General features: G+C 37.7%; 1 protein-coding gene across 1 annotated transcript in view; it reads left to right on the top strand.

The window, feature by feature from the left end:
- The first annotated feature begins 1,445 nt into the window (after window positions 1-1,445).
- VPS50 (VPS50 subunit of EARP/GARPII complex) overlaps window positions 1,446-16,882 on the top strand; it is a 118,002-nt gene continuing 102,565 nt past the window's right edge. Inside the window, exons 1-2 of the mRNA XM_090287224.1 lie at window positions 1,446-1,586; window positions 9,745-9,813. Of these exons, the coding sequence (XP_090143350.1) occupies window positions 1,554-1,586; window positions 9,745-9,813 (102 nt within the window). The 5' untranslated portion in view covers window positions 1,446-1,553. The remainder of the gene's footprint in view (window positions 1,587-9,744; window positions 9,814-16,882) is intronic.

Genomic DNA, 16,882 nt, shown 5'->3' with positions numbered 1-16,882 from the left:
TTAAAAAAGGGTGGGAGGTTGCTGTTTTGTGGGCCCTGGGCTGTTGGGGTGTTTGTTAAAACACGAGGCTGCAGTTTATTCCATGTTATCTTCTGCCTGTGGTTGTAAAGAGCTAGTCATGTTTGTTTTTGCTTTCCAGTAATTTCTAGTCCTAGGGAGGTAGCTTGGAAGAGGAAGATGGCAGTCATGTTTAACAAGGTCATAGGCCTGCTAGGCAAATGGTACTGGCTTTGTCCTTTCAACTACGATCCATTTTAATTAGGAATTTTTGCGTTCAGACATCATATATGGTTGCTTTTGGTTTCTGAGCTGGTAAGGCTGCCATGCAGGCCTTCCTTGATCTTGTCACGTTTAGTATGTGGTCCTTTTTTAGTCCACATGGGCTTTAGGACTCCCTCTCCAACCCCATACATAAAACCTTTACTTAAAACATCTGGATAACCAGAACTTTAGTTTCTGCATCCACATCTGCAGTAATGCTAGCCGAGTACTTAATTTCTCCAACACCTCGTTTTCCTCATCTTCAACATGGGGATAGTTACCAAACCCATAGGCTGCTTGTGTGGATAAATCAGGTAATGCATGTAAAAGCTATTAGCAAAGTTCTTGACATGTAGAAAGCTTTCAATAAACGTTAGTTATTATTGTTAGCTCTGGGTCGCTTTTTTCCCCCTGGTATTTTCATAGTTGAAGTTTTTTTTCTTAAATTAAGCCTCAAATGACTTCCCTATCACGTTCCCCAATTTAAACTGCTATAAGTTGAAAAGAGGACTTTACAGTGACCTTTGCACTTTTTTTGTTCCTAACTTTATTTTTTTAATCTTTATTGTAGTTTGACATTTGTACTTATTGTTATATTTTCCTTCTTGACTTGCCTTAGATTACGCTGGTAGTAAAATAAGTGGGGGGTTAAATCTTTTAGTTTTACTACTTTTTTAAAGTGGATGCCAAGACTGAGGAATGTAGGTCCTAACCGTGACCAGTCGCCGATTGCACAACTTGGACCACACCTCTCCGTTCCAAGCCCAGTGCCACCTGGGGTGTCCCAGTTCTCAGGTCACCTCTTGGACCGCGCCTTCCCTTGGGTGGCTGCTGCTTGGCGTCAGGCTCAGTAACCCCACCCCGCCTCTCTAGACCACGTGGTTTTCCTCCCCTCAGTCACACTCCGAGGGGTATCATGCCAGGCTGGTTTATACAATGTCTTTTCAGTTTTTGATCCTGTCTCTCAATGCCAGGCACCTAATGAGTTAGTTTTTCCTCTCGCCCACGAGCCACCAACAGCAAGTAGAGATCAGTTCTCGCCAAGGTCCGCTCAGAGGAAGGCTGGCACGGTTAATGGAAGCGTCGGCTGCTTGGCTTTCTGGGAAATGTGGTACCTGGAGGGCGTCGGCTGCAGACGGAAGACTACAATTCCCAGCATGCCCAGGGAAAGGGAAGGTCGGCAGCTTCACGTGACCACTCACTATGGCTTCCTAGTTTTGGGGCTGGCCGGCCGCTGGTTTGTTGTGATTTGTTAGTTCTTTGCGGCAGGGGACCGCTCTCACGATTTCGGCATGCAAAAAATCAAATCTCTGATGACCCGACAGGTAAGTAGCAGAGGATGAAGCAAACACTTCTTTATTCCACTGGGAGAGAGGCTGAGATGTTCTCCTTCTGGGCCGCGGTGTGTGGAGACCTAAGTTGTAGGCGGTGGCAGGTGTCTGGGGTACCGGCAAGCCGCTGCATGCCCTGAAAAACTCACCTGAGCCCCGAGATCAGAGCCCTGCTCCAGCGGGTATCGGTGTCCCAGAAACATTTCTTTAGAAGAGGCCAGGGAGGGAATCGGCGTTTGCTTTGTCTCCCTTATCCCCCTATATGCCATTTTACCACGGACAGCCCCAGGTGCCTTCCAGGGTTCCCCTGTCCAAGCTGTCTGTCGTCTTTGAGCAGGTGGCCTGGCTAGGGAGTGAGGACTGTGCAATAGACATGACCAGGAAAGAGGGAAAACAGCGAATAATTTGTTGACAGAATTGGTAGCTTTATGCCTTTTGGCAAGTTCCCAAACCTTGTAGCTTAAGTTTCTGCAAATGAGGATGATTTTTTATTTTGTTAATTACACCTCACTGTTCTGTTATGAGGGTCATCAGTAAGCTAAGGTATGTGAAAATTCTTTGTGAAATGCTACTTTTTATCATTGTCTTGGCAAAATAAGTCCTTTCCCCCCCCAGAATGACAATTCATGAATAAAGATTGGCTATCTTTTATCCCATCTCATAAATGTTGGGGATTTCCTAATGTTTCAGCTTCCTTCAAGCAAGAAGTGGGAAAAGTTTCCCATTTTTATTGATCATGACTTGGTTTTAGCTTTATTTATTTAAACTCTAATATTTCTTTATAACTGGCCATTCTTTATTATTTTAAAATGTGAAGAATAATTCAGATTAGAGTTTTCAATCAATGTGGTTTTGAGAACTTTGGAGAAGGTGGAGGATAATCATTTAATGAAAGGTTCATTTGTGAGTTTTTTGTTATTGATGATTTAAAAAGAATACAAATTCCAGGTCAAATTCTTATTTGGAAATTTAGAATTTGAAAGATATCTGGACAGGTTACAATTTGTAGATTCCTGGTGAACAATACATGAATCCTGCGTGACTGTTTTACTCCTGTTAAGTAATATTGTTAATGTTGTGAGCATAGAGTAAAAAAGTTCTGTGACTAATAAAAGATTTAAGCAAGCAGGTAGTAACATTTGACAGTCCTTCACTTTTGTTCAGTTACTGGTGTTATGCTTCATACCATTTCTTACTTGAGAATGAGTTCAGGTCCTGCCCCATTCTCTAGTAGCTTTGTGACCTTGAGCAAGTCACCTAACTTTTTTCATCATCTGTTTCCACATCTTTAAAATAGGGATAATAACCTCATGGGGTTAGGCTGGTGATGATGTTCATATGATATGATGATGGTGAAGAGATAAATAAAGGACCTGACTGAGTTCTGGACCTTATCAAGGAGGTGTTTGATCATAGAGATCATCTCGGTGGTTGCACTGATGGCGAGAAAGCAGGAAATCTGGAAGCAGGCTGTTGCATTAATTGAAGCAATAGATGCTTTCAGACTGACTTTGGTATTTGACTTTTAAAACAATATGCACTTCTGTACATTATTACCACCAATACACCTGAACTGCCTTGGAATGCTAGATTTGGACTTCAACATTAATCACAAGGGAAATAAAAATTAAGATCCTAATGAGGTACCCCTATACACTCAGTAAAATGGCTAAAATTAGCAAGACTGGCAATACCAATAGCTTGCAAAGATGTAGAGCAACTGGAACTCTCATAAACTACTTGTCTGAATCTAAGAGAGTACATACACTCTGAAAATCATCCTTTCAGTTTCTTATGAATTTAACATGCATTTACTATATAACTCAGCACGCCCCCCAAAATAAAAAGTATATGTTTCTACAAAGAGTTATACACAACTTCCATAAAAACTTTATTTATGGTAGACAACATTTGTAAACTATCTAACTGTCCTTCAAGAGGTAAGTGGATACTCAAATTGTGATTATCTGTATCTATATCATCTATATATACACTATTTAACAATAAAAAGGATAAATAGTGTTGGGAAAATTTGAATAGGTACATACAAAAAATGAAACTAGACCACCAGTTTACAATATACATAAGAATAAACTCAAAATGGATAAAACACTTAAATGTAAGTGGTGAAACCATCAAAATCCTAGAAGAAAACATAGGCAGAAAAAAAAAAACAAAAAAAAAACAAAAACAATATGCACTTCTGTACATTATTACCACCAATACACCTGAACTGCCTTGGAATGCTAGATTTGGACTTCTGTGCCTTAGCTAGGTTGGATGCTCTCTCATGTTGCTTGCCATGCAGTTCAGTGTAGTCAATATTGTCATCGTTGTGCAGCAGCGTTGTTTATTGTTTTTTAATCATATTTTGTAATAATGAGTGGGAGAGAAAATACAGAAGTCCAGGTCTCGTAATAATAAGTTTGTGTCTCCTAAATGTAGTGAGATTGTGCTGAAAAGGGTAAGTTCAGCCTCAGTCAATTGCTTATTAGACATGAACAGGTGAAATCTGTGCTTAGAATAAAAAAAACTATAGAACACACGTGAAAAGCTACAACTATCCTATGTAAAAAGTGAGGTCAAATGAGTTTTACAGATTTTTAAAGTCATCCTAATTATGTTTGTTTAAAGCTTGGCTTCCACATATTTGATAATTATCGACACATAGTTCATGAACCTATAAGGTATAAAAAAGTAGGGTCCTACCTAGAGTTACACTGGGAATTTTATTTAGTACTGTTTATTATTGGAAAAAATGGAGTAGTATTACAGATACATATACACAAAGGTGCTTTTTTTATGTGAGGTTACAGAACTGCTAGGAATATAGTGTTAATGGGAAGAGATGTGAAATTAAGATCTATGAAACTTAATTTTTTGCATTTTTGCTCTCCCAGGACCTTGGTGTGGAATAGAGTGGGAGAGTGGGCTTTGTTTGATCTCCTTATTTATACAAGATCTGCTGTTGAGCTTTCTCCATTATGCCTGCCTCTGTTTTTTCAGTTCATTCAACAAATGTTTATTGAGCCCTAGGTACCAGGCACTGTTCTCAGCTTGGAGGATGCAGCAGTGAACGAAACTGACAAGGGCTTAAGTGGATAGGGAGTCCTCGGCGTTGTTGGCAATTTGGGTCATTTATAATTTTATATAAGGTGCTATGGAAGGCCTCCCTGAGAAGGTTGCATTTGAGTAAAAACCTGAAGGAGGTGAGGAAGTAAACCTTGTGGATGTCTGGGAAAGAGCTTTCTGGGTGGAAGGAAAGCTAATGCAGAGGCCTTGAGGCAGGAGCCTGTTTAAGGAACAGCTTGAGGCTAGCGTTGGTGGAGTTAAGAGAGTGAGGAGAAAGTAGCAGGCAGGGTATGAGACTAGAGAGCTGAGAGCAGAGATCCAGATCTCAGAGAGCCTCATCCTGACCTCATCTCTGTTGTAGTACTTTGTGGTCGACGGCACGCAAGTAATTCCAGCAGACAGAATGGGACAGATGGAGGGCTGCGGCACGCTCAGGCAGGTCAGCACTGAGCAGTGCAAGCGCCTTTTATTGGATTTTGCAGATATGCTAATCAACAGGGAGGGTCCAGGAATGAGCTCACAGGCACATTCCAGGAATGATTACAATGTACTTGAAACTTAAAACAGAGGAAGCTTAAAGGATTAACTGAAGAGAACGCTTCCTGATAAACAAGTCTATATATCCTCTATAGATTCAAAAACAGAAAAACAGAGATCCAATCACTTATTCTTTTAAGGCTATGGAACAGATGCACTGTTCCTTAAACACTAACAGAAAGCAATCAAGGTTAAACACCATTTGTGCTTAGTTTTGTTTGATTTCCTTATCAACATCAGGGAAGATGGAGTACTCAGCAAGATTCTTTTTAAGTCACAGGATGTCTTTAAGATCCTGAGGCCTGAGCAGTCAGAGACTGTAGGCACCAGCTAGTACAGCTCGCTGCTCGGATCATTTTAAGCACCTGGACCGAGAGGCATGTAAACATACCTCAAGTCAGAAGTCTTGATTTCCAGCATTAATCTCCTACTTTTCTCCTCACTCTTGGCTTCTGTTATGATTGAAATAGCAAGCAGAGGAGGATTATAATTATACACATACTTCAGTAAACTCTTTCTGGCCTGTGCTTTAAGAATACAGGCGTACCTCATTTTATTGCACTTTGTTTTATTGCACAGATGTTGTGTGGTTTGCAAATTGAAGGCAAGACCCTCCACCAGGAAAAAGATTACGACTCCTTTATTTGTGGTGGTCTGGAGCCGAACCCGCAATATCTCTGAGATATGCCTGTAGATCTAAACAGGCAAAAGAGCTATTGCAGTAATCCAAGTGAGAGAGGGTGTAGGCCTTAACCAGGGTGCTAGTGGTGGAAGTGTTGAGAAAAGGTTGGGCTGTGGATATGTTTTAAACTTAGAGTTGACAGGATTTCTTGACAGATTGGATTTGACTGTGAGAAAGAAGCATCAAGGTTGACACCAAATGGTTTGGTCCCAGCAATTGGAAGAATGGAATTGCCATTTAATGAAGTTGGTAAGGCTGACAAGGAAAAGATTGAGGGAAGGGAGAAGATTATTAGATTCATTCATTTGAAAGCCTCTTAGATAGTTCAATGGAGAGATAAAGTTGTCAGCTGACTAAAATGTCTGGATTTTTGAGAAGTCCAGGGTATAGATAAAAATTTAGGCATCAGGAATATAGAAAGGGTCTGTAAACTGGCCAATATCACCAACAGAGTGAGTGTAGATATAAAACAAGAGTCCACAGTGGCACTTTTGAGAATTGTGTTGCAAGGTCAGACGGAAGAGGTGGGCCTAGCGAGTCGGATGGCAGAGCAGCAGCCAGTATAAAGGCTGTTGAGTTTTGCTGAAAAGAATAGGAAACACAGATCATTTCCAGAGCTCCTTTTAAGCTCATTGGGACATAAGTTGCTGATATCATAAATAGAAATTGAAGATTCATGTAGACATAACAGAAGTAGTCCGAAGTGTTAATTTGATTTGGGTAAAAAATAAAGTGCTGAATTTTGTATAAACTTAAACTGAGCCCTGGCTGGTGTGGTTCAGTGGAGTGAGTACCAGCTTGCGAACTGAAAGGTCCCCAGATTGATTCCCAGTCAGGGGCTATGCCTGGGTTGCTGGCCAAGTCCCCATTTGGGGGCATGCTAGAGGCAACTGATTGATGTATCTCTTGCACATTGCTGTTTTTCTTCCTCTTTTTCTCCCTTATTTTACCTCTCTAAAAGTGAATAAATAAAATGTAAAAAACTTAAACTGAGAAAATTATCAAAACAAAAACCAAATATAAAAGAAAATGAAGTAATGGTTAATGATTACAGTGAAACTTTCAATTTAATAAAGGCACAGTACTATTGTTATAACCATGACTTCCTGCTTCAGAGGGGGGGGATAATAAAAATGATGACATCATATTTATTAGTAGAAATTTATGAAACTGCAAATCAAAGGATTCCAGATTTATAATCCTAAAATACAGGTGAGCGTCAGATGTTGTGCTCTTGAGATAGTTGTGTAATTTTTTTTATAAGATAAAAGCATTTCTCTGTGAAAACAGTCTCTGAGTTATTGTCACCAACATTAGAATAAAATAACAGGTAGGTTATGTAAGTTATTCAAGGCCACACAGCCCATTCCTGGAATCACTGCACTGCCCACCTTCCTAGCGTGTACAGAGAGTTTCCAGTTTTTATTATTGTTTCTGTACATTCGGTGTACAATTTTGGAAGAATGGCAGGCTTATTCCTCAGCGCCTGTTCCTTCTAGAACGCCCAAAGAAGAATAAACGTGCCACCCTCTGCCAGGCCAGCCTGATCCTAGGCTGTGCCTGGAGTTCTTTCCCATCCAAAGTACAGTCTGTGTGGAAACACAGGCAGCTATAGCATGATCATCCAAGTATCCTCGAGGATGAAGAGAGCCCAACAGCCAGATAGAACCCATGCCTGCCTTGAAGAGGCAGATCCCTTCTTTTACTTCAAATCTTATCCGTAATTCCATGGGCTCTGGAGGCATTCAGCTTCTCAGCCAATCCTGTCCTAGACTGCCTTCCATTGCCTCAGCAAACTCCTCCTATGGCTCTTCCTTCTCCCAGTGATCTGACCAGATCTCTCTTTATCATGTATGTGTGTTATGTATGTATGTGGATGTATATAATGTATATAGAAGTTAGTTCTGTAACCCAATCTTGCCTTCTCTACCACTTTTGATGCCCTGCCCTCATGATGACTTCTGGTGAGAAACTGGGACAAGGAAGAACAAACACACGAGTATTTACATACTTGTATTTCCTTACTCAGTGTAAGACAGTAATCCTCAGCATGCTTCTCTTACACTAGCAAACTCCCCTGGAAACTTCATTTTAAAGTCAATTGCATGTTCCCATGGGAACAATGTTCCAATTAGTTGGAGAGTGGAGAGCCTGACCAAGGACTTATGTTGAATAATTTACTCGTTTCTTTGGTGTTTACTCTGTTCCCGGAACTTGGCTAGCTGCTGGGCTATAGAGGCAAATAATGCTTGATGTCTCCCTTCTCTTGGGACTTCAGCCTGGGAGAGAAAGAGAGATATATTTAGTAATTAAAACTTCACTACTTTGGCAAAAGTGTTATGTTGGAAAATGTCTACCTGGGTTCCTAAAACATTAGTAATTATTTGCTTCTCCTGGTTTGCTTGTTAAAGTGAAGTTTCTGCTCCTAATCCAGAAATATGTATTCATTAGATCTGTGGTGGGGCTCCAGAAATCCTTTTTTATAAAAAATTCCCAGGTGGTGTTGATTTAGGTGATCCATGGACAATATGGAGAAATAGTATGTTCTTTGAAGCATAGGGATTTAGGAAGACTGCATAGAGGAGTTAATTCTGAAAGGGGGTTATTGGTTTCTTTAGAACAGTGGTTCTCAACCTGTCGCCTAAGACCATCGGAAAACACATATATAATTACATATTGTTTTTGTGATTAATCACTATGCTTTAATTATGCTCAATTTGTAACAATGAAAATACATCCTGCATATCAGATACTTACATTACGATTCCTAACAGTAGCAAAATTACAGTTATGAAGTAGCAACGAAAATAATTTCATGGTTGGAAGTCACCACAACACGAGGAACTGTATTAAAGGGTCGCGTGGCATTAGGAAGGTTGAGAACCACTGCTTTAGAAGGTGGTGTGTGGGCAGGTGGGGGCGGGGCAGGAAAGGAAGAGAGGGAGAGAGGGAAAGAGAATGAGGGGGAACTCTGGGTGGGGGGAGGAGGGAGAAGGGTTGAGAGTGAAGTCTGGGTGGAGTATTCTGGGAATAAAGGAAGACACTTTGGGGAGGCAGAGTGCCTTGTCATAAAGATTGTACCTATGACTGGTAGTATTTTACAATAGGGAGATACAATACACATCTCTAAAATGTAAAAATAAGCAAGTTCTGCTCTGAGTCTCCAGTAGTCAACCTAACTGTACCAAACATTTTCATTACTAAGGACACCAAAGGGCCAGTATAGGACACGTAAAGGATGAAAATGACTGTAGCATAAATCTCTCCTCGCATTCGTGTACCTGCTAACATTACGTACAGACTAACATAGGAACTTTAGGTGTCTGATTGGAATAGCCTATTTTTAAAAGGAGGCTTTTAAAGATAATTTAAATTGCTAACTTTGGCTTGATAATTTTTCCTGGCACAATGAGACTTTCAGAATACCTTAGTTGATATGAATATAGAAAGTACCAGGTACCAAAGAGATGAAGAATTGGTAGAAAGCAGAGAGGCACAAGATTTAAGACTCAATTATGCAGTATAACTTGGATGCATTGGTGATATATAATCAGGTGAAATCAAGGGATTACTTACCTATAAATTAAGCAATTAGTATTATTTAAAAGTTTTTCATTTGCTCGGTTGGTATATTAAATCTGCAAATCATAATATTTTGACTAAACTACTAAAAGTACATCCTTACTTGATTTAATAATAGTACTATATACATTAAATGATACGTTTTTTTAGAACATGTTTTATATATTTTAAAGCAGGAAAATTTCTATTTTTAAAATGGTGATTTCTATTTTAATAGTTATGGTCTGTCATATAGTTCTGCCGCACAATTAAAGTTCTTTTTATCTTATTTTATTAAAGGGTCTGAAAAGCCCTCCAGAAAGCCTCAGTGATCTCAGTGCCATTGAGAGTCTCCGGGTTCCTGGAAAGGTATTGATCTTTGTGTGTGAGCGTGACTTTTCACTGCCTGAAGAAACTATTACTGTCGTTAGGTACTCATTGATTCACAGATGCTTTTTCTTCCCACATGCAGATGATTGTTACGATATGGTCGGTAAATTTTTGTAGTGCAGGAGGCTTTGGACTTGTTTTTGCTCTCATTATGTATTGGGGTGCAGTATAATTCATTACAGTTAAGCAGAAAATGCAAATTTGATAAATTTAGAGTTTATTGTATCAGATTCTTAGCCTGAAAGCAGTTATGTATGTATAAAACTTACTGATTTATGTGATGTAATTAGAAGAAATAATATATTTTTATGCAGCAAAAAATCATAGTTAATTATATTTTTGTTATGGAACAGAGATTTTTAAATAAGTAGCTAAAGCATAACTTATTCTAAGTTGTAGATATCCTGGATTTTAATTCCCTGATAGCAGATGAGTTTCTCAGTTCACAAATTTAGTAGGTGTTATTTGAAAGCTCACTGGCTTCCCCTCAGGAGAATTATTAACCATTTTTAAATAAATAAATCTCTTCTGGTTCTCACTCTGGGTCTTTGCCACTTGAAGCTGCCTCTGAATCGCAGCTCCATTCCAGGTTAAAGCCTGTTCTTCTGAATGTATGCTCTTGTGATTTTCAATTTGAGGATCGTATTTGAAACTGTGTTTGTTTTCTGTGGCTGGCTTGGCAATCAGAAGGCCTCTCATCACATGTCAGTGTCAGCTGCTTAGGATGATAATTTCCCACATCTTTGAGGTGCTTTATTCCTTAAAGTGAATTTTGTATTTACTGCTTAGCCTTTATTTTAGGTCAGACCCAAATATACTCTCCAAATATAACATTCTAGCCAATGCTTTTACATGAAATGGCTCAGAAAAAAACATTAAAGGGTATTTTTAAAAAAGATTTTATGTATATAGAGGCATTTTGAATAGTTTTATATGTTATAAAAGGTTATTGAATGTGATAAAATTGGGAACTAAGATATAGGTATAAATCCTAGTTATCTTTATTTCTTTGACTTAAGAAAAAATGATTATTATGTATTATGTACATGCCTCGAATTAGATATTTATTGCATAAGAACTTTCTGTTGTCTTAAAACCATGAGCCATGATGTTTTTCCAGTAGTGGTAGGAAGTGAATTTGTGTTGCTCTCATTACATGGTCTTCTTCCTGAGTTCCCACCCGAGTGACGAGTGGTGCACTCTTCAGCTGATTGGCTCTGGGTAGAGAGACAAGCCTGGGATCACAAGGTCTCCAAGGGTTAATGAGTAGGTTAAGGTTAAGCTTGGGCCATTGGTCTCATTGACATATAACTAAGCAGCAAAGTTAAATTGTAAAAGTTAATAGTGAAATCAGTATTAATGCTCTAAGCTTAAATTTAGCCTTACACTAAGAAATCTATATAAGCTTCTTGTGCCTGTTTTCTTCTGAAACATCACAAGTGCTGCAGGGTGAGCCGGGCTGCTACCTTCTACTATGGGTAATTTTGAGAACATTGAAGCTGTTGAGTGGAAAAGCTCTAGTTAGTAGACTGAATCTGATATGGGTGCAGTTTGCTGTCAGTCCTGAAATTAAGAGTTTAGAGGACTCATGCTTAGAAATTTCTTATACTGCATAGTGTGGGCTAGGGGAAAATTTCCCCTTTTCCCTCTTAGTTCTTCTGGCTGACATAATAATCAAAATGACATGAGACAGATTAACAGGAGAAAACAATCGAACTTCTTATGCATGTACATATGGGGTTCCGTAAGATTATGGGACTAGACGACACATGGGGCATTTGAAGTTTATATGCCATCTTGAGCTAAAGAGAAAGGAGGAGTAGTGGCTTAGGACCTGAAAGGGATGAAGGTAATTTACATTGGGATAGAAAAGCAGATGTTTGGTAAACAGTCTGACAGGCCGTCTTTACCAATGGAACACTGAGAGGACTTAGGTCAAAATGGGTGTTGCTAGGTTCTGCCCTATCACACCTAGTTCATATTAAACTTAGTCATCTGTAATATAGTTGCTTTCCTTAAGCAGGCCCTCTGTCTACATTATTTTAGGCAGTTAGAGTGAAGGTCAAAGTTTCTTACAGTCTTTCATTTCTTAAAAATAGCAAACTTAAAATAATCAATATCCCAAAGAAGCATGTTTTAGGATGGCAAACTCAATACCTTGCTATAACTTGAATGTTGAGTATTTTTCGTAACCTACATGCTACTTTATAGTTAAGTCATACATATATATATTTTTTAATTTAAAATAAAAAAAAATTAATCCCCTGAACTTATTCATTTGGTAACTGGATGTTTGTACTCTTTGACCAACATCTCCTCATTTGCCCTACCCCCAAGTCCATGGTACCCACCATTCTGGTCTCTGTTTCTATGAGTTTTGCTTTTTTAGATTCCACAGATAAGTGATATCATACATTATTTGTCTTCTCTAACTTATTTAACTTAGTGTAACATGTCCTTATTTATGTTGTTACAAATGGCAGGATTTCCTTCTTTCTCATGGCTAAATACTACTATTCCTGTGTGAGACATTTTAAAAAATCCATTCATTGACTTAAATTTAGGTTATTTTCATATCCTGGCTATTGTGAGTAATACTGCAGTGAAAATAGGAATGCAGGTATCTCTTCAAGATCCTGTTCTTATTTCTTTGGTTATATACCCAGAAATGTGGCATTGCTGGATCGTATGGTATTGTATTTCTGATTTTTTGAGGAACCTCCATATTGTTTCCCTTGGTGGCTTAACCAGTTTACAGCCCCACCAACAGTGCACCAAGATTCCCTTTCCCCCACACCCTGGCCAACACTTACCTATTATTATTATTATTATTATTTTGATAATAGCCATCCTAACATGTGTGAAGTGTGAGGAGCTATTTCTTAATTTCTTTGTGATTTTGATTTACATTTTCCTGATGATTAGTGATGATAAATATAAATGCTTTTTATATAACTGCTTTAAAATTAGTCTTGTAATTCTTGATGACTTGAACTTTATTGAATTATAAAAGATCCTTAAGGTTTTCAGATTACTAAAAGCACTTCAAAATATAAAATACTAATTTGAAATGATTATTTTAAAATAACCTTTAATAAAAAAGTAATATATACTATGAACAGAGAACATGGTAATCAGAAAAAGTACCAAAAAGAAAGTTATAAAAATCACCCACACAGTAAAGGTTACCATTGTCCTATGTATGGTCTTTTTCCTGTACATAGTCAGGAAAATTTGTTGAGCATCTCCTGTGTGCTAGATATTCTCTAGGGACTGGTAATAATATGGCAGTGAAAAAGACAAACGTCTTTTCCAAAAAAACAAAACTCCTCTATTGTCAGGGAGCTTAACTTAGGTTCAAGTAGAGGAAAGACAGACAGTAAACAATGTGATTACAAATTAAGACAAATACTATGAAGAAAATACAGTGATGAGATAAACTTTGTGAATTTGCAGGTATTTTGCATGAAGTAGTCAGTGTAGGTTCTTCCCTCCTTTTTTTTAAACAAAAATGGTGTTATGCAATTATTTTGAAGCTTGGGTTTTAAAAAAGAAAATGGATTGCATAGAAAATGCTTACAGTATATTCCAGTATATATGGGTTTAAAAGCACGGTATGCAGTAATGAGGCTTAGATAGATATTTTTTTAATTTAATAACAGTTTATTCCTGTTAGAATGGCTGTTATCAAAAAGACATAAATAAAAGTTGGCAAGGATGTGGAGAAAAGAAAACCCTTTTGAGAATGTAACTTGGTGCAGCCACTATTGAAAAACATTATGGAGCTTCCTCAGAAAATAAAAAATAGAACTACCTTCTAATCTGGCAATTCCACTTCTAGGTATTTATCTGAAGAAAACGAACACTAACTCGAAAAGATACAGGTTCATTATAGCATTTTACAATAACCTAGGTATGGAAACAACCTAAGTATCTGTTGATGGGTGAATGGATTAAAAAATGTGGTGTATATATACAACAGAATATTGTTCAGCCATAAAGAAAGAAAGAAATTTTGCCATTAGGCTCACCATGGATAAACCTCCAGGGTGTAATGCCAAGTCAAACAAGTCAGACAGAGAAAGACAAATGCTGTGCGATCTCACTTACACGTGGGCTAGAACAGCAACGAAAACCAAAAACACGAGCTCATAACTATTGAGAACAGGTTCATGGTTGCCAGAGGTGGTGGGGAGCAGCGGGTGAAGGGAGTCAAAATGTACGAAATTCCAGTTATAAAATAAGTAAATTAAGGCCATATAATGTACAGTGTGTTACCTATAGTTAATAATAGTGTATTGCATATTTGAAAGTTGCTAAGAGTGTAAATCTTAGAAGTTCTCATCACAAGAAAAAGTTCTGTAACTATGTGTAGTGATGGATCTTAACTAGATCTATTGTGATCATTTCACAAAATTTATAAGTATCAAATTATTATTTTTATACCGAAAATAGATATTAATGTTGTAAATCAATTATACCTCAATAAGAAAATTGAACATTATCTTAGCGTGAGTTCTCCTGATATTCTAGTGAAAGAAGTAACAAATGAAACAGTTCATGCTTTTTAAGTAGTCAGTGTGTAAATACTTGTGTAGAGAAACTTTTAAACATTAACTTCATTTAATAGCTCTACCTCACTCAAGTGTAGGTAGAGCATTAAAAAAGACATTCTTGATCTTCAGGAGTAGAACCATTTCTATTTTCTTTTCTTGTCATGTGTTTCTAAGTTGTAACAAGGAATGGCGATTTCAGTGGGATTTTCAAGAAAGAAATAGTTTAGCTTGGATTGTGTTACTTTAAAAGGTTCTAGTATAAAGGATAAGTAGGAGGAATATATTAGAATGGATCATATGAAATGAATGGCTGTTAGTTTAGGTTTAAAATGGTCTAATATTGGCAAATTTCATATGGTTCAACTACCTAGGATAAGGAGGGTAGAAGGAAAACCGAAGAAGGGCATTAGGTATGCTTGATAATTCAGAAAGTATTGTTGATATGACGTTTTTGAGAACTATGTAATTATAGTGGGAAGAAATCTTAGAAATCATCTGGTTCAGTTTCTGCATTTTATAGACAAAATGACACTATATCTCATTTTAAGAGGAGATGTGAGTCAAATAATAATCCATATCCTGGAGATTTGCGATTTTGGTGGAGAGAATAATATAGAAAGTAAAAGAAAAAAAAAAAAAAAAAGGATTGTTTACAGAACTTGCTATAGGAAAGGAAACTTTGTGACAGATTAAAAAAAAATTTAGCCTAAATATTTCAGAGCCAAGATCAGTGGTGCCCAAATTTGCTGCAGGTTAAAATTACCAGCACCCAAGCCATACCCTGTTGCAATTAACTCACAGTGTGTGGGTGGAGCCAGGTGTCAGCAAAGTTTAAGGATCCCAGGTGATTCAAATGTGGAGCCAAATTGGCCAAATTGAGTGGAAGAAGAGGAAGTACAGGAACTATTTTTTTAAAAAATGAAGTTTTACAGTTAATTTTTGTGGGCAAAAGTAGAATAGTCAGCGATGACCTGAAATTTCACTCCTGAGAAATGGATTCTGTTGTATTTTAAATTAATGTGATTTTCATGAGAGATAAAGGTATAAGAAATGAATTGATGTAGTACTTACTAAGTTTGTTACTCATTTATAAATTATAATTTTTGAGTTATCTGAAAGGTATTTTACTTAAATGGTTGCAAGAATTATGAGCAAAATTTATTATATAATAATCACAATGCTACATGATTAGTAGTTACAGAATTTATTAGGACTTAGGACTTTGTTTGAGAGTATTTGTTAAATCCTGATTAAAAAATAAAATGTCACTATTCAGAACCTTTTAAATATATATCTGGACTTTAAATCCTTTCCATAATACTTCCATAATGGTTAATACCATAAATGTGAAAAAGAGAACTAATATTATTATAATTGTCTTATGCATTTTTTACTAAAATATTGCCTTCTGATATTAGTCTTTAAAGATAAGGGTTTTTCTTTTTTTTAAGGCCTTGATTTCACTAACTTATCAATATAAATAGGACTCAGCTATGTTTACCATTACTTGATTGGTTTAGCTCTGCCTTTGATTTCTTTTTTCATTGAAGAAAAATATAGGGTAAACGGACAAAAGAAATATCTGTTGCAGTTAGAACTTGAGAATATATTTGTCCAAATATAAGAAAGAGTTTTTTTGTTTGTATACTTAATTCCATCCTGCAAATAGTTATTTAGTACTTGCTTATTCTGTAGCATTTCTATTTTATAGCATTCTGGGAGTTTGGGCAGAATGTTCCCTTGCATTTAAAATACTTATGAGGGAACAGTGCCGCTGGCTCAACACTTGCCTTTTTTCCAGGCACTTCACCCTCTTCCTATATGCGACTGGTGTCCCTCTAGCTGTTGCCCTGGTGATGGTTCCCAAAGTGGGTGTGTTTGTGGCCATTCTAGGACTAGGGGATGGGGGGCTATAAATGAACTTTCCTGAGAGCTGGGCAGTCTCTTCTGCAGCCCCAGCCCCACTGATTTTTGCAGCCAGAAGCAATGAGGCTTTATTTCCCTGGTGTTGGAACCGTGAGCTGCGCTGTGTGGCCTGGGGCTGGGATCGCTCTGCAGGTCCTGGTGTCCCTCAGCAGCCGCTTGCTTTGTGCTGCTGCCGCCACCGCCGTTCTCTCTGCCCGGCTCCTTGGCTCCTCCCTTCCTACATGTCAGGATGAATATTACTTATTTCTATCTTTGTTTGTTGGACTTCCATGCAGTTCGATTTTTCTGGTAGTTCTGGTTGTTTTCGTTTTGAGGTAGATGTAATTGTCCTTATAGTTGTGGGAGGAAGCAAAGTGTGTTTACATACACTTCCATCTTGGCAGGAAGTCCTTGAGAGACATTTAAAACGCAGAATTTAGGACTAAATTTTATTGGGTGTGGAAAGTGAAGGAATTGGAAAGATTGGGGTTTTTAGACACTGGGATTGAAGGTGCTATGGTGTCTTTTCTCAGAATAGATAGTATTTTTTTTTTAGAAGGACGTTTTGATAAGACATTTGAGATCAG

The sequence above is a fragment of the Furipterus horrens genome, unplaced genomic scaffold (assembly GCF_987537825.1).
Source record: "Furipterus horrens unplaced genomic scaffold, mFurHor1.1.pri manual_scaffold_9, whole genome shotgun sequence".
Classification (NCBI taxonomy): Eukaryota; Metazoa; Chordata; class Mammalia; order Chiroptera; family Furipteridae; genus Furipterus; species Furipterus horrens.
This window is presented reverse-complemented; position numbering and strand designations above follow the sequence as displayed.